General features: G+C 36.0%; 1 protein-coding gene across 1 annotated transcript in view; it reads left to right on the top strand.

The window, feature by feature from the left end:
* The first annotated feature begins 931 nt into the window (after window positions 1-931).
* LOC120770869 (multiple C2 and transmembrane domain-containing protein) overlaps window positions 932-23,192 on the top strand; it is a 44,781-nt gene continuing 22,520 nt past the window's right edge. The window contains exons 1-4 of the mRNA XM_040098494.1: window positions 932-1,362; window positions 19,506-20,179; window positions 21,558-21,666; window positions 21,883-22,025. Of these exons, the coding sequence (XP_039954428.1) occupies window positions 1,320-1,362; window positions 19,506-20,179; window positions 21,558-21,666; window positions 21,883-22,025 (969 nt within the window). The 5' untranslated portion in view covers window positions 932-1,319. The remainder of the gene's footprint in view (window positions 1,363-19,505; window positions 20,180-21,557; window positions 21,667-21,882; window positions 22,026-23,192) is intronic.

The following is a 23,192-nucleotide window of genomic DNA, read 5'->3' as shown; positions in this document are numbered from 1 at the left end:
AATTGCGTTGTCCTCTGAGAGGGACAGCGGAGTGCGCAGGGTTAATAAAAATGATTTATAAATGCAAGAAAATTGATGATATACATGCATAAATATATTGTATTAATATTTCTTCAATAAAAAAATATAATTCTCGAAAAATATTTAAAAAATTTTTACATGTTTGCTTACCTCAACACAACCCCATTTTTTTATCTATTTACAGCTATGACTTACAATTCAAGGCAATATAAAGCCTATTAAAAAATTCTTAAACTTAAGTGAAGACATTGCAACATGCAAAGTGAACGACTTGTCGATTTCTTTGACGACGCCAATGACAAATGAAAGAACAACAAACACGCAGAACTTTTCAAGGAGCCAAGATAAGTTGGACAGCATAGGCGGCGGCATTTACAGTCACAATAAAGTTTAACGACGCAGAGTCAAAGGTGAAAATGTTGATGGCCAAACTGGCATGCTTAAAAGGCAACTGAGGCAAATATTTACACAGACGAGGGTGGCTATGCTCGCCATGTTGGACTCAAGAACACGCAAGCCAATAAAAAATTATAAAAAGTGGCAATTTCATGAAAGAAAACAGGGAGAAAATAGCCTGGTTGCAGCACAAAGGCAAATGGCGCTATGAGTGGTAATTATCGCGTGTTGACAACACATCAAAGCGAAAGGCTGAATCAAAACAACGGCGAAATTGTGATAATAGTTAGAAGTGCTAATACTGGTTAGAAGTGCTGCAGCTGGTTAGTAAAGCAGTGTGTAGAAGCGCGCTAGGGAGGTTTGGCTGGAGTAAAAGTGACGAATGGGTGGTCGCACGCAGCGAGCAACATGCTGTGGCAACTGCTACTATAGCTAAAGTGACATGCAACATGTATAATAAATAATAAATTATATTTAAGTGCATAACAGTAGCTATTTTTAATATAATATTCGGTGGAAAATAAAAATAGATAATTCTAGCTAAATAAAAATGTTGGAAAAAATAAACGCCACAACACTACTAGAAAATAGCTTCAGTAGATAAAGATTCCAAAAATTAAACAATAAAATATCAGTATGTATCACAAAATAACGGCAAATATTAAAGCAGCGATTAATCAGCATTGTCACGATAACATAAAGTGAGGCCGCAAAAGCAATACCAACAAGTCATAAATGTCAGACAACAACAAATCCATGTTAGAACGTTAGCACAGTGCATTAAAATAGCATTCAACAGTAGACACAACAACAAAACAACTCCGTTGGCAACTAGAACATTTTTGCTCTTACTTACACCCTCCTAAAAAGTAAGTGTCGGCGACGTTATCGCCAACAACAAAATGTCATCGTCAGAGCAATTTGCAACACCGACTTCCTCAACAGGTGAGTTTTTGTGGCCGAATTGGCTGTCACTTCATTTTACACTTCCCTGCATACATATGTGTGCTTTTGTCTCGCATTAACTGTCAACTTCCGCCTTGTAGCTGGCTTTATTTCCGCTTCTTCATTCTGCGGAATTTGCAGCAATTTCATTTTGAATGGAAGCGCTGGCAAAGGTTATACAAGCATTTTGCATTTATGGAGACACAGCAACATCTCTTTTGTAATAATCTTTATTAGTGAGAATGGAATAGTTTGCTCTTCACAAGTTCGGGTGGTAGGTATTTAAACTTCGGACCTTAAGCTCGTTTATGGTAGTTCTGAAAGAGCTCTTTGAAATGCAGGAGATTTTTAAATGTGAGATATTTGGATAACGAAAATAAATGACTCCTGCTCACGGTCGCCTTTCACCTCTAAGTGTGTACTTCGATTTAATTCTTCAGGGATATTATCATTGACTTCTGACACACCGGTCATATTTCAAACTTTCGTTTCATCATTATTAGCGAAAAAAAATTTAAATGTCTAATCTTAATTATACTAAGGAAATATCCAAGGAATAGTGATTATGCCCTCAAGAGTATATAACAAATTTACCACGATGTTTTTAACACCCAGAAAGAAACGTCAGAGACCCTATAAAGTGTTTACCTAAATAAATCAAAAGCCTGGCGAGTTGAGTCGATTAAGAAATGTCTGCCTGCCTCTCCCTCTATATACGGGAATTATCTCTTACAGTTTTTCAGATATTGACTTGAAACTTTACGCATGTTCTTTCACCAAGAAATTGCTCATCGGATAACTATAGCGTAAAGCTGCCATACAATTGACTGATTTAATTTTAGCTTTCATATAGAAACATTTTCTGTTGAACCAGGTATCATCAAGAAATTTGATAAAATTGCTTAGATCGGACCACTATAACTTGTAATGGAAGACTCAAGGAGAGGTATTTTTTTTTAATAGCTGCTGAACGTACTATTCCCAACACCATCACCCATCTTGAGACCCAACATTAAATATTGGATAATACTTGTACTTGACTGAATAGATCACTTCCAGCACGCAGTGAATAAAATATAGCAGCCCAAGCTGAGAGTGTACACGTAGACCGTTCGCACCAACTCGGACTAGGATTGGAACGACTTGGCACATTTTACGTCGAGATATTAAATTTAAAGCATGCAAAATACAGATTATGCGAGAACTGAAGCCGCTTGATCATCTTAAGTGACATCACATCGCTTTATGGGCTCTTGAAATGTTCCAAGAAAGTCCGACGTTTTCGCGCCAAATTTTGTTCAGCGAAGAGAAACCTGATTCAAGAGCTGCATTTTCATGCAGAAAAAACAACGGTTTGGTGCGGTTTGGGGGTCGGTGGAATCATCGGTGAAAATTTCTTCAAAAACTATGCCGGTGAGAACATGAACGTCAATGGCAACCCTTATCGCGCCGTAATAACCGACTATTTGGTACGTGGAATTGAAGCTCATGATCTCGGCAACATTTGATTTCAACAAGCCAGCACCACTTCGCACTAATTGCTTCCATCAATGAATTTATTGAGATAACACTTCGGTGAGCAGATATTTTCACGTTTCGGACCAGTCGATTGGTCACTAAGTTAGTGTGGAATCACACTTTTAGACTTTTTCCTGTGGGAAGTCCAAATATATGCGGAGATTCCCGCTTCGAAGCAACCCTTGGAGCAAACCATCACGCGTCTAAATATCGAGAACTCCCTCGTTTTATGGTATGAACGATAGTGTTTACAACGGAGTACTTTTCTATTCATAAATCCGATTCTTACTTTTTTATATCACTTCGTGTCCATGACTCAACATGGTCAGGGTTTGATCTGCTCGAGTGAATCTGTGCATTTTTCCATCATACCTCTGCACTGATTGCTCCCACTGCAATATGCGAAGCTAAAATGGTTTATATGTGAAAAGGCTTAGAGCTTGGACTACATGCCAGCAGAAGCACTCTAAGTCAAAAAAAATTTCATTCGATATATTGATAGACTTTATTATATTCGACATGACTGTTATCAAAAACGCCTCCTAATAAATTGAACTAATATTAAATATGTATATATGATGTCAAATGAAAGAAATGACTTAATAATTTGAAAAATAAAGTGGTTGAAATTGCAAGTATTCTTAAAATTCAAAGGACCTAGCTGGTAGCCATATGCCATGCTGGCTTTTAAATTCTGTAGTCCGTAATACTGTAATTTTATCAAACGACTTTTATTTTATTTTAAACTTCAGAAAGAAGTACTTAAAAATGAGGTCAAGGATTTTTAAGAGTTTCCGCAACACTTAAGAGCATTTCAGGCAGCCGACTCAACGCAACTACAAATATTTCCAAATATTTCCAGTAACACCTACCGCTTTCTGTGGTGAAAACACTTTCATATGCGTAGCACATACTAGGTGAGCCGTTATGTATACGACAGAAGGATAACAAAACGCAGAAAATAACAATTTGTGTCAAATTTCTCCCAAAGGAGTTGGTTGCCGCTAAAAATGCATAAGCACATATTAAATTACGGGCATTCAAATATGCACATGCTATATATGGTAATAACACATATGAATACGCACTTGCATGTATGTGTATGCACGAGCACATCAGCGGCAACAAGCTGCTCTCGTCGTTTATCCTTTGCAATGCATGGCCTGGATAACAAATAACAAGCCAAGCAGCAGCTGAGTATACAAATGACTGCGTACTCATTCACCAAACCCACTCCGCTGACATTAACTATTAATGTTCGTGTGTGTATGTGCGTGGAAGTTGCTGAATTGCCGGTAATTTGCCAGAAAGATAACAGAGAATTGAAAAGCGGAAACAGAAGGGTAATCGCATGCTATCGACGTAAGACCGTTAAGACTTACGTGCGCACGTAAGATAAGTTCACGCAAATAAAGCTGGTGGAAGTTAACAACAAAAACGGAAAACAAGAAAACCGTTAACTTCGGCCTCAACGAAGCTACATACCCATTCAAGTACAAATTGCCGCACATAATTTCATATTTCCATTAAATTTTTTTGTTTACTTTCCCCAACGCAATCGAGTGACAAGCGATGTATTTTTGTCTCTGTCGCGTATAAAAATGATGTAACGGTACTCGTAGAGTTAATTAAAATTTGTCACAGTTAATTTGCCAAAGTGCTTTTATGTCCGCTTCCAGGTGTTGTCTAGGTCATTACTATATATGGCGTGCAGTACATGAATGCATGCGCATTGGCTGGTTATAGCTGGCAGGTGCCTCATTTTGACTGAAGCGGCTAATTTGCAGGTTGACATTCCACTACCTTAATATTGAGGATGACACACAGTTATTGCCTGGCTATGGCATGCAGCCAAGCCTAAATGACATTATGAAACGCATAAATATTTTATTATGATAATCAAGTGAACTGCTGGTAATATGATACTATGCCGAAATAGTTGTCTCACTTGCTGTTGCAGGAGTTCAGGTGTAGAATTAGAGCTTTCTCTAGCAATTTGTGGAAAAAAGTAAGTAATTATTTACATAATAGTTCTTTTCGCTTTTTGATGCAATTATTCTCATAATTTCGGTATCGCAAGTGAGAATTTTTCGTATTTTGGCATTTTATATATGCAGTGAAGGCTAAAAATTAGTACAACAAATATATCACATTGTAACATTAATTTAGGCCAATTTGCTTTGTGTCTATCAAATTCTATGACAAATTACAAATTAGTTAAATTGACAAACATTTAACTTTGACTACCAAAATATTATTTTATATCGCCCAAATATTCAATTGTGGTGATATTTGCATACTAAATTAAGTTTATGCACGATATTGGAAGCATTTTACCTTGAATTTCTATAAAAATTCAATGTCAATCTTTGCTATCGGCTTAACTAAAACTAGCAGTGAGTTAGGGGTACTGTAAACCGCACATAAACTATTTTTAAGTTCGTCTTACGATAAGTGCTGCTCTCTGTACGAACAATATCTTCCACTCAGTAAATTTTGTTTTCGATTTCATCCATGCAGAAGGCTGAAATCACTGCAGCTATGGATCAGCTCTTGCTTTGAATCATCGTAGAACGCGTTTAACTCAAAAATTACTTAATTTTTTTTATTGTGGAGTGACAGAATGATGTCAAGATCACTAAGTCTACTTCGCGGTTTAGACTCGTCAGTAGAGAATTAGAAATTGTCGCTCATAAATCACTATTGACACCTAAGCATGAGAGGGTCTGATTTCCTTATGTGTAGGTGGTTCGGGATGGCACTGTGTCCAAATATTTCCTGTTCTAAGCTCTTAATTCCTTTATCCTTATTCATTTCGACGTTTCCTACTTTTTTCAACAAAAAACACAGAATGTTCAGATTTTATGAAGAATGTTTATTATTATTATTCGAAAGAACATTCTTGGAATTTATTTTTTGAAAATTTACTCTTTCATATGTTGACAGCGGCTATGTCTCAAATGATACATCCGTTGAGCCCAATTTTCAATGACTCGTTCGAATATTTCGATTGGTAACTGGCAAATGACAAGCGTAATGATTTCCTCCAAGACCTGAATCAAAGTGGAATTGTCCGCATAGACACTAGACTTTACACATTTCCATAAGAAAAAGTCTAGCGGTGTGATATCACACTGTCTTGGTGACCAATCGACCGGACCAAAACGTGAAACGCTCTTGAATTTCTTCAGGTTGCTCGTTTTATTGCGAACAAAACTACAGTACTTGGAAATATATAATATAATAATAGTATTAAAAATGTATTCAAAAAGACACAATCCAACCCACTCGAAAGACTTTAGGCCTATAAGCCTCCTTCCTGCTGAAAACATCAGTGACAACCTTTGGTACATTGCCACATATACGATACGGCAGATCAGTCGAGACTGCACTCCATTTAATATTGAATGAGCTCTTGATCCTTCTATACAAAGCTGGATCCGAAGACAATTGACCTCTAGAAGGACAAGAGCAGAATGAAACGACGCTGGAATGACGAAGGAAGTATGTAGAGGTATTACGCTATGCGGAGTGAGTGCTATTTCCGCTTCTATGGACACTAGTGAGGAATAAATTGCAAAGGAACTTGGACGGCAAAACCCGTCTGCTTTACGGTGTATGGTGGATAGGCATACAGAAACCCACCTTCTGGAAGCCAACAGAAAGGATTTAGATACCCGCTGCGCTGTGCAAAACAGGAGTTTTAAGAAAAACTCCATCGGTGGTTATTGAACTGGTACTAAACCTCCCACCTATAGACCTCTTCGCTGAAAACTGCGCAGCAAAATCGGAGGGACGATTACTGGCTGCAGGAGAATTTCCATATAGCACCTTCGGGCATTGTTCAGCGGGAATGGCGGTTTGGCAAGCACCGACTACATGATCCCACTTTCCAACTAGAAAGAAGATTCAAAGTAAACATAGGAAAGTATGGTTGGCGCAAAGGTATGTTAGCTACGCTCAACACTCTAAACATCCCGGATGGCACAAAAATGAACGGTGGAGTTGCATATACTGTTCAGAATTAGGCATAAGGTAGCCTTTTATGTTGTGGGACCACTGCCGTATAATTCAAGCTGAGGTCTTTGCTATTTCGAATGCCGCCGAGCTGAACTCTAATGCACCTGCAGGCAATTCCAAAGTCAAAATCATTGTAGACAGCCAAGCGGCAATAAAAGGAATAACCTCGTATCGCATATCGGCCTGAAGTGTCTTGGGAAGCAGTGCAGTAGTGAAGAGTGTTACCAGAAGCAAACAATTTCACTTTTACTGGATACCAGGTCACAAAGACATCGAGGACAATGAAATAATAGACGAGGATGCCAAGAATGGTGTACGGCTAACACCCGAAAACGTGATCAACATTGGGAAGCTCATGCATTGTCTATACGACGATCTGAACAAGCTCAAGCATCCTATAGAATGACTACTCCTAAGGGACTTAGTAACTGAACTCCAACTGGTATCGCAAAGTACCAAAATTGGTCTATGTGTGGCTTATTGGCCTACCAGATCTAATTTTTATCTAATTTTTATTAAATTTAGTCACATAATTTCATTCAGAAAGTTCTATCGGGTCAAAGTATATGTAGAAACTGCACGCGTTTATTGTTCACCTATGTATAAACAAATTTTCACTAAACATTTTTTCTCAGAAAAAGTGAAAACAGGTGTCTCATCAATTAGTTCACGTGGTGTTTAGACACGAAATATGCATTTATGTATACACATATATATAAACACGTAAATTGATTTTTACATATGTACAAATAAATCACTTGGAAGCGAAAAATTCAGTTTAGATAATAAACTTGCCGTTCTATGACCATGAGTTGGCGCATGTATTCGAATCTTATATGTATATGGGTCATGCCATATACATACATACATATAGACTGCCAAAGTAAACAGACAGTGAGACAATGCTTGCCACCTTTGCTCTGGTCGGAGTGAAACCAAACAATAAACAAACAACACCTGCTACAACTTGAACTGTCCCATTTCCATTTTGCCAAGAACTATTTGCATACGTAGCATACATATCTACATACATATTTATGTAGAATGCTTATGTGAGCTTACATAAATGTTAAATATCTGCATATTCATGATTGAGAACATAGCAGGGGTACTTGTATAATATGTTTTGGTTGCCTTTGCGGTCAGGTGGAGAGCTTTTGACTTTAGCTTTGATACATTGCCATATGGTGAGCGCAAACCTCAACGAACTAGCGGTAGTTGGCACATCGCAGCATTTAATTAATTTTCTTTTTATAAAAAGGAAATAAAATTCATAATTTTTACTGCAGAAAAAGTAGAGCTTTATTTTCGAATAAAAAAACACCACTTTTTCTAACGAGTGATCCAAGTAAAGGTACCATTTTCTATACCATTTTTTTGACAGATTGAAGAAAATACATAAAATACCAGAAATATGGACTATAAATTATGTACAAAATTTGCTAAATGGTTGTCTAGGGGGATGGCTTGATCAAAATCTGATTCGATAAGATCCAGACTGAAAAAAAAAATTAAAACATTCTTATTATCGCCTTCAAAATAGGCTTCATTTTAGACAATTCAAGCATGACAATTCTTAATTCATTTATTCATATACTTGTTATAGGTCTGGGATGACCTTCAGTGTCGCCAGCGAATTTTGGTGTTTTCGGTTTCGGCTAATTTTTGAAGCGCAATTCGTTGAATTGTTCAGCAGTTCCGATGTCATACTACCATCCGCCTTTCTTCACCATTTATGATAAGTGTGATGTATATAAGGTCCTCAGCTATGTTGTCAAGCATCCCTTTTGGGATATCTACTCGCCATCGTTTTTGCAAAAGATATGAGTCTCTTATTACGAGTTTAATATTGAGATGCTGCATATCTAAAATATTACCCAAAAGGTAACCCTAAAAAATACCCGAAATATTGACCAAAATGTGTTGGAAACAAAAAAATTTTAAACAAACGCGTCGTTAAAAATTTTACAAGCCAAAAGTCAACTGAAAAACTTAAAACAATGGTTTACCAATACTGAAAAAAAATCGATCCGGGTCAAATTTGAGCCGACACCATATGAAGGAATACTAATATTGTGATTTATGAATAATTTTCCCGCCGGGTTTTAGATACCATCTACTTGCTTATATAGTTCAAAATGACACATGTATGCATTTATGACTTCTCACGCCTACACGAGGCCAGCTCCTTTAATATTTGAAAAGCGAAATTGACGCAAAAATTTCTCACATCCGCTACCATTTCCCACTCAAGCGAGCGCGGTTGTAAGTACATGCCACGATTTCTATGTACTTAGCATACATTTGCTCATACATACAGGCAGCCAAGGCGTACGTGAGATGGCAGAGCATAAACAGTTATTCAAAATTGGTTCACCTAGTCAACGGTGAATGCACTCACCAAACAACAACGCCACATGCATACCAAAGCAAGTCACAACATGTAATCTCGGTAACCCACATCAACACGAACAACAACAACAGCAACTGCAGCACCCGCGAACCGCATTATGAGCAGCAGCTTCCATTGTGTTAAGGACATACATACATATATACCCACTACATGCATATCTTTATATGTACCTACATACATACATATATGTAAGTGTATTTGTTTGTGCCTGCTTATGTGGGTGTGTACTTGCATTCGTTGTATTTGCCACTCGAAACAATTTTCACTACATCGACGCGCGCTAAAAACCACCCACACACACACATAAACAAATGTGCCTACATACTTGTCTATATGCAGCGCCTGGGGATATGCTACACGTTTGTTTGTCGCCAAGTATGCATGAGTACATCTGTAATAAAAATATTTACAAATTATTGTCGGTACGCAGGTGCTGCTCAGCGCATCATATTACACAGCAGATAACATTCAACATTCGCGCTGTCAGACAGTCGGGCGAGGCGTTTATTTTGAAGCGCAGCTGGTGTCCAATGTCACATTCCGATGCCAGCATGCGCATCCCCCCTGTCGCTGTCACTGTCACTTTCCTCGTGGCCGCTGTCGTTGTCGTAAGCGTCATCGTCGTCACCGTCGTCGTCATCGCAGCTGTCGTCTCATCACGTCACTTGTGTGTTCACACGGTTGGCAGTCTTTTAGGCGCTCGGCACACAACCGGTTCGAAATAGTTTTGCACAGTGCGTGCGATGCGTTGCACATATCCAAACTTAGCGCGCTTATTAACTTGTAATGAGTTTCACCTTTGGCAATTTGTGACTTTAATCGTTGAAATAGTTCGTGTGAAAAACTCGTGCGGAAAATTTGACAGTAAAAATTTTTACCGTTAGCAAGTGTTTACATTGTTTATGTTGCTGTGTGCTGCAGTTTTGTTTTTTACTCTGCTATGGTGTTGTGTTGTACAGTGCGTATGAGCAATATTCTGTGAGAGTTTATTTTAATTGATAATATTGTGATAACATCAACTTGGAGTTACAAATAAAAAATGTAAAATAAAAAAAAAATTTAAATTTGAAATCAATAATTAAATTGCAAAAATATAATAATTTGAAACTAATCTAACTAAATCATTTGAGTTTTTTGGAATGCGCTTTGAATTATAAAATTTTGAAACAATTGTTTTATATTTGGTATACGATTGATTGAAATGATTCGAAGTTTTTTGAATGGAAAAGTAAATTATGAGCATGTATAACAATGATGCCTCTATAAGATTTTATTTCTTGATATTAAAAGAATTAATTGTCTTACATGTTCTATACCCATGCCTCACGATTTTCTGAGAACAGCTTGCGCAGTTTTTTGTTAATAAAATTTTTAGAAATAGTAAATAATATAAGTATAGAGCTATTCATAAATTATAGCATTATTGAATTGCATCTTGAGAATTCAATTTATATATGATACTGATGTGATGTCAATTATCTCTTTTTAAATGTGATGATAATAGCAATCTCGTACAGTGAATATCTCAGGAAAAATTTTAGTGATCTTCAATAGTGCTCAACAAAATGGCTATCATACTGGGTTTTTTCTTACAAAAAAATTAAAAGAATCAAAAATAGCGTAAGCTTCCAGTTCAGCTTTTTCATACTCCCTTTGAACACCTCTCTTTCGTAAATTAAAAAAAAAAAAAAATCTAAGTTAGATGTTAGAAATGACGTTTCTATGACTCCGTGAAAAACGTCACGATAACATCAAATAAAATTTTATTAAACCATTAAAAATTTCGCACGAAAACCGAATCTTAAAAAAAAAAACCGAAATTGATCTTCATATGTCAAATGGTTTGTGTTTCGCAGCTGTTTATTTTGATACGACAAATTTGGAATCGCTGATTAAATTAAAAAAATGTTTCAGTGAGTCTACTTTACCACGAACTAAAGTATTTGAATGGCTCAAAGCACTTAGTGAAACGAAAACTTGCCTCATGCTTTCATGATTCGTTCAGGCACCTCTGTTAAGGACGATAAATGGAAGCAATTAAAAAAGAAATGGATAGATTGGAGAGACTCAACATATTGTGTTTAATATTTGGTGTATAAAGCGTTTTAATGATACACCTGAATCTTTAAAAAAAAAAACGACGTCGAGTAGAGCTCGCAAATGAGGTGCTTGAGGTCGTAGCTGAGATCCCCCCATTCATCAAGCGACTTATTACTGGTGGCGAGAAGTGGGTTTATGAATCTGGTATCAAAACTGTTCGACAGTATAGCGAATGGCATTCCAAAAGTGAAAGAAAGCAAAAGCAAACAAGAAAGAAAGAGCTAAGTTCGGGTGCAACCGAACATTTTATACTCCTGCAGAAATCGAAGCCAGCGAAATACCTTACGATGGTTATATGGGGGCTAGGTCAAGTTTTCATCCAATTGCATCAATTTTAGGCACAAATATACACTGTTATGAGCAAAATATACTTTCTTATTTACATTAGGATAACTCACATGTTGACCGATATAGCACACATAAAGGCACCGGGAAGTTCGAAAATCTTTATATTAGGTATATGGGGGTTAAGTATTGATCCGATTCGTGCAAAGTTTTATTCCGTTATATTAATTGCTTCCTGAATTGTGTTCTGGAAACTGAACGAATGAAGTGGAATTTAAAGTTGTGCTATATAGGAAGTAGGCGTGTTTATTGTCCGATTTTATCCATTTTCACAATAGGACATAAGAAAGTGAAAAAAATGCTACGTTCTAAATTTTGTCGAAATCGATTGTACAGGTCCCGAGATATGGGATTTCACCAAAAAGTGGGCGGTGCCACCCAATTTTCCAATAGTCGAATTTATACACCGGCTCCCATAAACCCCTCTCATACCATCTCGGTGTTAAAATTTAATGTTTCTGACGTATTTAGTTAGTGACTTATCGGGCTTTTAGTAGTTTAAATTGTTTATAAAAAAATATGTATCGGTGAGAACAATTCTTCATTTAATTACAAAAATATATATTTAAGAAGCTCAATTTGAGACTAATCGGTTTAACCCTTTTCGAGTAATGTCACCGATTTAAAAAAAGAAAACATTTTAAGCAAGATTTGAATGCACTTCGAAACACTTTGAAACGCCTTTTCAAATTTGCGTGTAACATCGAAAATATTCACCGGAACGATTTGAAATTTCCTGTGTGTATACTTAAACACACATATATGCATTAAGATAATAAAATAAAATAAGAAAATAAAATTCTAACTCTAAAATTTAACTCAAAGGCCTATTTTGAAGGCTTTAACAAATTTGTATTAAAAACGTAAAAAGAAATTTGTCTGTCCGTATCAAATTTGATCTGTTAGTACAACAAATAATTATGTATATTTGAGACTCCCCCCGTTTACAAATGCTTACAGTTTGTTATTTAATAAATAGATAGCACTAACTCCTTAGCTTATTTTATCCTACTGCTTTTATTTAATTAAAGTCATACTCCCTTGAGGTTTTGTTATACTCCTTAACATTATGATTAAATTATTTGTTATTATTATTTATTTCCACCGAATGTCACACAGTTATTTAATTGAAACATCGTGGCAATTCTGCTACATATAATATTTGCTAGGGCACCATGGCGTATAAGTGACAATTTCCGTACTTCAGTGAGTAGCGTTTGCAACAAATTTCAAATGCATTGCAATAAAAACAAGTGTGCAGTGAAATAAAATTATCTAAATGAAATTTATGTACCCAACATAACAGTGCAACAGAATATATATGCGCCGTAAATGCACGGAAGTGCCAAATGCAACTCCTCGGAGAATCCACATAAAACCACAACAGCAGCAACTGCAAACTGCACATGTACATATTTCGGTGGATTGTAAATAATGCGGATAAGTGCAATTTACCAGCGTATAAGCAAACAAATAATAAAGTGTGTTATGCGGGGAACGACGCGCAAGCTTGTTTATGTACAGACAGACATATAGACATAGTATATCATGTAAACCAACGCACTCTTGTGGATAAAATGGAATTTGAAAATTTATAGGCAAACTTTGACATTACAAACACAATAAAACATTGCAAATAAACTTTGCCGTTAATTGAATAACAAAATCGAAATACAATTTAGCGGTATAATAAAGTCAGAAACTTTTATCGACAACAATGCGCCAAAAATAACGGCTCAGCACAATTGTCGAGTTGCCATGAAAGCATAAAAAACACAATATAATATTGTTAAATTATTTTCCTTTTTATGGCAGACGGCGTCTCGAGCAAAAAGTATAAGAAAAGCTTCAAATGCCCAGCGGCGCTTTGTGCTTGCTGCCGACCGAACAAAATTCACCCAGGTAATTAAAGAGCGTAATGCTCATCAAACAAAATTAGCATAATTTGTCACTTTAAAGCAGTTGTAACCGTTATCATATTTCTTACGTCAGTTTAAGCCACGTCTCTATGTAAATGCCAAGCCTGTCTCCAACCCTCGCACTTCGGCAACCTTGAAAATATTGAGACCAGCTACACAAATATATATTGTTTGTGTCGCCCGTTTTTATTCGCCGCTTTGGCCTTGTCAACTTTGCTCTTTTGACATTATTCGAGCTAATAAATATGCCAATTTAATTTGTCTGCAATATTATTTGCGTAAGTCGCTGTCATAATATTTGTTTATATTTATACTTCTTCTGATAGCTAGTTTACTACTTCAAGCACTGAAATAGAGCTTATAGAGATGTCTGGAGCTCTATTTTTAATTTATAACTTTTTGCATTACTTTTTATTTATGGATATTGGTTTGTTCAGGTTAAAACTAAATTTATATGCATTTTAGGTATGAGAAAAGTACATTTACTTATTAAATTTATTTGACTAAGTGGTTTATACATATACGTGGAAATTTCAAAAACTCAATTTTTCTTTGCATATTCATATCGAATAATCGATGGTATTATATATTGTCTACATCTCCGAAACTTTTAAATTGATTCGACGAATCGACCTGGAAATATAAGCAAAATTGAGTATAATGTAATCGCTTTTCAAAACTTTAAACCGGTTTTTTTCGAAACGCAGTTTTCAAAGTCGACGATCTTAAGGATCGAAAGAATAAGAGGCAATAAGAATAAGCCACTGTGAGGTGTACTTTTTTCACAAAAGAACCTTTTTGGGTCAAAATGGTAGCTTGCCAAAAGTTGTAAATTCTTTCTTCCGTTATCTATACTCATTTATTGTAATAAAAATTATGTTTGGCTGGTGAATTTGAGATAATTGTATGCAGAAAAATCTTCCTCACTGCCAAACTTTTTTTTGGAGGATATCCGACGTTTTCCATTTTTTATTTAATAGAAAAGGCTCTTCATAAGAAACGCTAATTGACAAAAAGCACATTTTTTGTGACTTTCAAATGGATATGACCCCTTAGGTTGACACCAAGTCCAATAACATATACTGCTTTAATTGAAATAGCATTATTTGGGATGTTATTATTGTTTCAGAGAACTTTAAACATTTTTTCAGTATACTACTACTACTACTATATTCATAATTTTAAAAGTCTTAATTTATTCTTTAAAATATATGTCGTCCCTCTCAAAGTAATCCCTTTTTGCCCAATCCTCGAAACAGTTTTTAAAGTCTTCAATTAACTCAAAACGTTTTCCCGGCAACGATCGTTTGAGTTTTCTGGATAGCACACGGAGCTTAAGAAGGCCAAATAGGTAACTATGGCAGGATTTTGGTTGAAAATTTGGCGAAAAACTCATGCAGTATGCGACGGTGCGTTATCGTAGTGCAAAAGCCAAGATGTGTCTGCCCATTCAGGTCTCTTTTGCGAATACCTTCGCGCAAACAATTCATAACACTCAAATAGTATTCCTTGTCCGTGCTCCCAATTGTCTTAGATCCATTTTTTTTTTCTTTTTATTACAAACATTTTTAAAACTATGACAATGTTTGATATCACTACAAGTAATTTTAAAAGCTAACGAGCAGTTTGATTTTAATAACTTAAAACGAATTTCATAGAAATTAAAAATAATTTTCTTACATATTTGGTATATAATTAATTCCTTTATATTTTAGCTTCCTACTAACCTATGTGGTTTTTTCGACATAACCGACTAGAGAAGGATGTGTCTAAGAGAAGATTTCTCGCCTTCTTGTTCACATTTGCATTAAGCCTTTTGTAGTGGGCATCTTCCTGACTCCTTATTTCATCCGCGACTGTATTCACCCTTAGGAATGTCGGCATTTCTGCAGTACAAAGGAGCATTTACAAAGCCTCTTAGCACCTTGTTTTGAAAACGTCCTAAATGATCTTTCCGATATTCCAATGATGCCAGTAAGATCTTTGACTATTATTCGTTCATTATCAAACACCAATTCCTTTACTTTATTGACGTGCTCATCATCAGTTGATGCTGATGTCAGCGAAGTCCTTTTCCAAAATTATGAACTTATCGGCAACAGAAATTTCCTTCCTCACACAAAATTAGATGGAACTTCTTTGTTGAATAATTTCACTCGTCTTAAAATCGCCAAACGCACTTTATATACTTCAGAAATAGAAGCTTGTACTAAATACTAATGATTATTAAGATGTTAAATTTGGCGAAGATATCACTGAAAGGCATGCCAACCTAAAAAAAAAATATTTTTACTAATGGGTTTTCGCGCGAAATTTAAATTGAAGAGTCTTTCTATATTTCGGTCACAGTAGTATTTAAAGAATATATTGAGAAAATTTATGAGAAAATGTCACTGCCGGAATTAATCAAATCGATGGAAACTATAAATCATTATACAATTACATTTTTAGAAATAAATACATTTCATTACAACTAAGCTTAAATTTTTCTTCCAGTAATTGTTTACTTTCACATCTTCACTTATCACATACATAGTCTTGGGAGTTCAGAAAAATATTTTGAATTCTTTTAAGTTCATTCGCGGTTCCTAGGGATTTCAAATTTAACTTCTCAAAATAAAGGTTTGTTTTGCAGTTTATAACACTGATCAAAAGTTCAATCTGGTTTATTTCAAGTTTTCTGTAATAAAATTATCTAAAGTAGCAGCAAATTGCTATTATGTCTTCAATCACAAATTTCATAACTAATTTCTAAATTCTCGCAAGTTAGTTGTCACGGTTGTAGTTTGTAGAAATATCGCAAAGAAACCAATAACTAAGAAGTTTTATAACACAGTTTTCATTTATATACAAAAAATTTACGATTTTTTAAAAAGTTAAGTATTCCAAATTAAAAAGTTTAATAATTTTTATTTTATTTAGTATTTTCTTAATAATATTAATGCGTATTAATTGTATGAAAGAAGTCTTCCACATCCTACAATATTATTATACTTATTTTTAAAGAAGTTTATACCTTTTATGGTTAAATTATTGTCAAAATATTTTCAACTAAAAATAAATAAAAAATCTTTAAAGAGTCTTTGCCAAAATTTTTTATCATAGAGAAACGTGCCGGAGACAAAGACTTGTGTAATTTAAATAATAAATCTTGAAAATGCACTATGTGCTCATTATGCCCAAGCTACAGTAAAGCAAAAGTGTTGAAGTGTCACGAAAATATAATTTGGCGCAAAGCCAAAATAAAGAACGAACAACTGAGCTTTGATTTTCTAAGAATGCAGTAAGATTAACTACGAAACTGTATCATATATCGATTTTCCCCTAGTTTGCTGGAAGACGAAATATGTAAACTAAACATAGAATATATTAAAAAAGCACAATTATTTTAGAAATTTATTTAAAATTTAAACTTTTAAAATTAAAAAAAAGCTATGATATTATGCAAACTTATTACACTGTGGAACATTTTTGGGATTATTGCCTGGGGGGTGAGAAATTCCAAGTCAGGGTGATGGTACTAGGTCAGTATAGTAAAACCCTCAAAGGGTTTGGCGTTCGTATCTGTCAGTTTTTTTTTATGACCTTTTAAATTTTTTCCTTATCTTGATGTTTTTTCGCTCAGTTGTAACATTTTGGCAAAAACGTAGTTTAAGATAACTCGCGAACCACTTGTCCGATTTTGATGAAACAAATTTAGAAAAATTAAGAATTACAATTTCTATTTGTTTTTATTCAAAAAAGTTTCATTTATCGCCTTTTTTATAAATTTTCCCCAATAACTCCAGACTTCTGGCCATAAACTACTAAAAAAATAAAGTAAACATTTTTATTTTTTGTTTTTTTCGTTTTTGCCAAAATGTTACAACTAAGCGAAAAAATTTAAAAGGTCATAAAAAAAAACTGACAGATACGAACGCCGAACCCTTTGAGGGTTTTACTATACTGACCTAGTACCATCACCCTGACTTGGAATTTCTCACCCCCCAGATTAGCTGTTGTGCTGTGTTACTAATATCACACTATGCTTCTAAGCATACATTTGTATTAACAGAAATATACATAAGGGTGTCTTGGGAATTAATTTTTTTTACGCTCCTAAAGTTTCAATTTTTACTCTAAAAGCAAGGATACAAAGACAATAATATATGTATGTATAAATGAGAGAACATAAAAGTATTGAGAACATGTCATTATAACCTCAAGAACACACCTGTGTGTTTTCTTGCAAGACTCACGCAAGCACACAAAGCTAATCTGCAATGTTGTTATTCAGTTGTGGAAGAAAGCCCATGCGAGGCATAGCCAAATGAATGAAATTCCTGCAGATGAATTTTTAAAAACATCAAGGGGCGCAGCGATTGTTTTGCGCTTTTCATGGGCAATGAATAGAATTCGCATGTACACATGTATACCTTTGTAAGCAAATGGTGTATATTATAGATACAATGGCATATATTATAGATATACATATAATATATTGCATATAAAAGAATATTCTTACAATAATAAATGTTTAGTACCGGCGCAGGCATACACGTAGCTGGCTAAGTGCACTCGAATATCAAAAACACTCAATTGAAAAGGCATAAAAGTATTCCCAAGTGGAAGATTGTTGCTTTGCTTTTGTTGGATAGGCTTATAGAGTAAATATCACAGTGGAGGTGATGCGGCAGCCTTAGCAAGTGTGCAAGATATCTCTGTGTTTAGGGAATTGTGTTAGACGTGGCATGTGAGTTTAGCACAACAGTAGTAGTTTATGCTGAGCTACTCGTTTGAAGTATATAATCACAATTACATTATCTTTAAAAATATGTTTGTATGTATTTTAGTGGGTTCTCAACACCTTCTGGGTGTTACAAATTTATACATATATGTTCTGAATCGAGCAAAGTCTCTTAAGACTTGTGAGATATAAGAGAGCACATTTTCTAAACTTTTGAAATTGGAAATTCAGTATAACCCAGAAGCTTTAGCGAGATATCAACGTGGGCGAAAGAATCATCGTGACTGAAATTTAAAATATAAACACGTAATAAAATTATCTGAAGAAAATTGTATATTTTTGTCATCAGCATCTTCGCAATATGGAGAAATTTTTCCACCGGCCCATAAGCCACACCAAATCGTTGTTTTCTTTTTTGAATGAAATGACAGCTCTTGAATCTCGGTATAACCCACAAATTCGTCACAAATGCGACAACTTTGCTAGTTTACATACCCATTGAGCCAGAAATGAGCCTCATAGCTGAACACAAATTGGCTCGAAAACGACTTATCTTCTTAGAACTTTTCCAGAGCCCATAGAGCGAAACGATGTCGCTTGGAAAGTGGAGCGGTTTGAGTTCTTGCACAAGCTGATTTCGAAATCCGGCTGGCTTTACTCCATGCGATTGGTGATTGCATGTGCGATACCTTAATTTAATCCATGGGCACTTTGTTTAGTATTTGTCAAGTTATTAGTTAGTAGGTAAGATAGGGTCAAAACAACCCCAACTCACATATATTACATATAATGATTTTCGTTTCTTAACAAACCTTAAGTCAAAACATGTCGATTAGTGTAAAATATATGTGAACACCTTATCAGATGACCTGCCGTTTTTTATGCGCTACATTTCTCCTGCACTGAGATTTGTTTCATTGATTGTCGGGTACCACAAAATCCCTTACGGATTTATTACCAATACTGTCAATACAGACGTCAGTTGGTTGTACAGCAACAACGCGGAAGGACGCTATTTAAGCAAAAATAAAGCCTTTCAACTTGTGTACACTTATCGACAACTTTCTTACAATTCATTTTCTTTTCCCATTCGTATTTTCAGCGCGAATCCATTACAGCGAAGACTTGCCGAGCGTCAGTGGAGGCGGCCAATACACGCAGCACTACAGCAACAACGGCGGTCAGGCATCACAGGGTGCTACACCGCATGGCTCGCCGCAGCTCACGCAACGACTGGGCCGCCATTTAAGTAAATCCGCATCGGAATTGAACGGACACGACTGCCATAGTGAGCGTGATTCGCCACGTACATCGCCGAAACGTGCCAAAAGTGCTGCGACAGCGCATAGTGGTAGTAGTGGTGGCGCCGGCGGTTCGGGGCACAGCGGTACCGGTGGTGTCTTCCAAAAGACGCACGGCTTTTTCAATACGTTGAAGCATCGTTGGAATCGTGCGAAAAGTAAGGATCGTACGGGTCGTAAGTCGCCGAGTGATTTCCTCGAAGAGAGCACGGATTATGCAGCCGATTATAGTTCCGAGAGTAGTTCGGTTACACAAAGTCCACGTCATCGTGCTACAACGATAGGCGGGTCACCATTGGCGAAGGAATTTAGCGCTTCCGTGAGAATGGCGCAAATGATACATCGTTTTGGTGGCTCCATGGAGGGACGCATCGAAGAGCATCCAGAAAATGGTAGCGGTAATGGCAGTGCTGTTGGCAGCAGTGGCACGACGATGGAGGATTATGTGTCATCGAAGCAAATCGAAGTGCTGCAGGTGAGAAGACAGTCAGAATTGGAATCCTAAAATAAAATTGAAGAAAATATTTCAACCTTTGAAATATAGAGCTTCGACACAGAAAGTTTTCAGTTGACGCGAATATATTTTCACAAACTATACTGTAGGAATTTATTCTTTTTTGCAAATCTTCCGATACTGATTTAAATAAATAGTTTGAAATTCGAAAAAACTTACAGCTCTTAAGACCAATGACTGGTTTTTATTTGCTGTGAATAAGTTCTACACTACACATTTACGAAGGCGGGAAAACAAATTAAATTTCTTCTCAGCATCTGGGTTACATGAAGCTCTCACGAGAGGACTTCGACTTCTTTTTAGTAGAATAGTTTAAATTTTGTCTAGAGAGAGCAGTAGATTATGTTAGGTTAAGTTGTGGAGATGTTACTAACCGGTAGATCTCATTAGGATAGCTGTGAATATAGTTCTCTGATCTTTTCTAAAGATGGATCACCAGATCTTCATAGATAAACGAAGCCCCGAAGCTGTGTTTATCTTGATATTTCCGTCTCTGTCTGGCTAAAGCCGAGCAAAGAACGATAATATGGCAAGTTAAATCGTTTCCCTGCTTGCAATTTTTGCAAAGAGTGTCTGAAAAAATCATTGGCACCACCTGTGAACCGTTTGGATTACGTTTTGTCAAATTCTTACAATTGTGTCAAGCTTGTCTTTGCTAAGTGCAAGTAAATCAGAGGACCCTCCACGGTTCACGCTGAGCCAAATAGATCTCGCAGTCCCACAAGTTCTTGTTGTTGACCAGCGCTTGATTCACAGGAGATCCAGCTAGAAAGCAAGAATACAACGGAGTACCGATTCGCTTGCAATCGTATGAAAACGGGCTAAAGATGCTCCCCCCAGCAAGCTCATCGACTCTACTATGATCTGGTAGCCTTAAGCTAGAGTAAGTGACAAGCTTTAGAGAGAAGACTCCATCTCCTAAGTAAGCGCTATGGAAATTATTTTTATGACTTAAATGAACAAAGCAATTATCGAAAACGCAGAAACTTTAATTTCATTTGAATATAGCAATGATCTAAATAAGTTTTCCTTTTCGCATTCAATTATATCAACTTTCTCAAATGCTCTCTTCCTTGCATTAAGGCATTAGCATCCACTTCTACTATTTCTTTCCAACTTTCGTTCATTCCATTCCATCCAAAGCTCTATTGCAGCTATGCAGCTGGCATTAACTCACGTTTAATCTGCTTTGCATTCATGCGACACTCGCAATTTTATATCCTTTCTTCTCGGTTGATTTTCACTACTTTAGCTAAACTAATTTCATTTGTAACTTTCGCCATCGTTGTGTCCTCCTCACTAATTTCGCATGTAAAATACTAACGTTCTCATTTGCTAGGTTGAAGAGTTGCGCCGCAAAAAGGAAGCGCATTTACGACAGTACGTCTTCTTTCAGCTGCGCGTGCATCTGAAGAGCGGCAGCGATTTGATGGCCATGGATAAAAACGGTGAGTAGCACGCTCTGTTCGTGTGCATATATGTGTGTGTGTGTTTGGGTGCCATTAAAGGGCCGCCAACAATATTTTTTAAATTATCCAATTTATCTTCTAAATTACTTGTGCAAGCGCTTTATTTCAACGCAGCGCTGCAACCCAAATTTAATTTCACTCATTTACATGCTTCCTTTCATTCTTTTTATATTTCTTATTTGTGCACTTATGCAGGCCTAAGTGATCCTTATGTGAAATTCAAGGTTGGCGGTCGCCTGCTGCATAAATCACGCACAATTCATCGAGACCTGAATCCGGTGTGGGATGAAGTGTTCATTGTGCCCATCGAAGATCCGTTTCTGCCCATTAATGTTAAGGTGAGTAGGCTCATATTTTAGCTTTGTGTGTGGCCAGTCTGAGTGTGTTGAGAGAGGAAGTAATAAAATGAATTTTAATCTGCAAATAAAGGTATTTTTTTGTCATGGAAAACCACACGGTCATACTCATTTTATTTATATCTTTTTATATATTTTATCCTGTGTGAAAGTTGAATCTTTAAAAACATCCTTTTTTATAAATTTGTGCAACCATTTCATCACTTTTTCATACTTGAACCAGTTTCAAATTAAACTAATGCTATAAGGCGACGATTATGTGGTAATAAAATGTGGATAATCGGTTAATATTTTCCGCTAGCCCGATGTCTTAAATGTATATAAAAATTAGTTGGGTTTTTGTCTGTTCGCTATAGCAGACAAAATTGTTGCATGAAATGAAAAATGGCCTAAACCACTTTGAAGGTAATTCAATGAGAATGGTTTGTAAAAAAAAAATCAGAAAATGTTCATTTCTAAACGACTTACGAGCGTAAGTTCAAAAAAATGCATTACTTACTTATAACAGAGAATGTTAAAATTAGACAGGGAATGTTATTTAACATTTAGCTAACGTGCGACATACTGATAAGGGCGAGTTATAGCCTAAATAATAATAGAAACAACATTTTTTTTCGATGCGCCTTGGCACTGACTAGACGTTTCTGGCAAATTTAAAACTTCCTAAAATAAGACAATCAGCAAAGAAAGCGATAGCAGTTGATTCGTCAGGAATTGCTACAACTCTTCTAACGGATGGAAAACCTATTCATTAATCTCTTAAGCTGCCGTTATACATAAATCTTGAACGACAATCAATGTGTTGTATCCGCAAAAATGCGTCGCTTGGTTAACTATTGCAGGATGCCTCATTGCTTATGTGGGATGAATGCACCATGAGCCGTAAAGCACATATAAAGAACATTAAGTACCTTCGAAACATCTTTGCTCTCACAGGCGGGATAACTTTTGTATTTGCTGGAGATTTCCGACAGACCTTTGCTGTCATTAACAGAGGTACGCCAGCAGATGTTATCAAAACATGCTTAATATCGTCGCCCTTATGGACTTCGGACTGCTTAAATATGGGAAAGGAATTTTTCCCACTTAAAATTTTAGCAGTAATTGTAATTTTCTTGACATCGAGAATTTGCTCGAAAAGGTCTTTCA

The sequence above is a fragment of the Bactrocera tryoni genome, chromosome 3, assembly GCF_016617805.1.
Source record: "Bactrocera tryoni isolate S06 chromosome 3, CSIRO_BtryS06_freeze2, whole genome shotgun sequence".
Classification (NCBI taxonomy): Eukaryota; Metazoa; Arthropoda; class Insecta; order Diptera; family Tephritidae; genus Bactrocera; species Bactrocera tryoni.
This window is presented reverse-complemented; position numbering and strand designations above follow the sequence as displayed.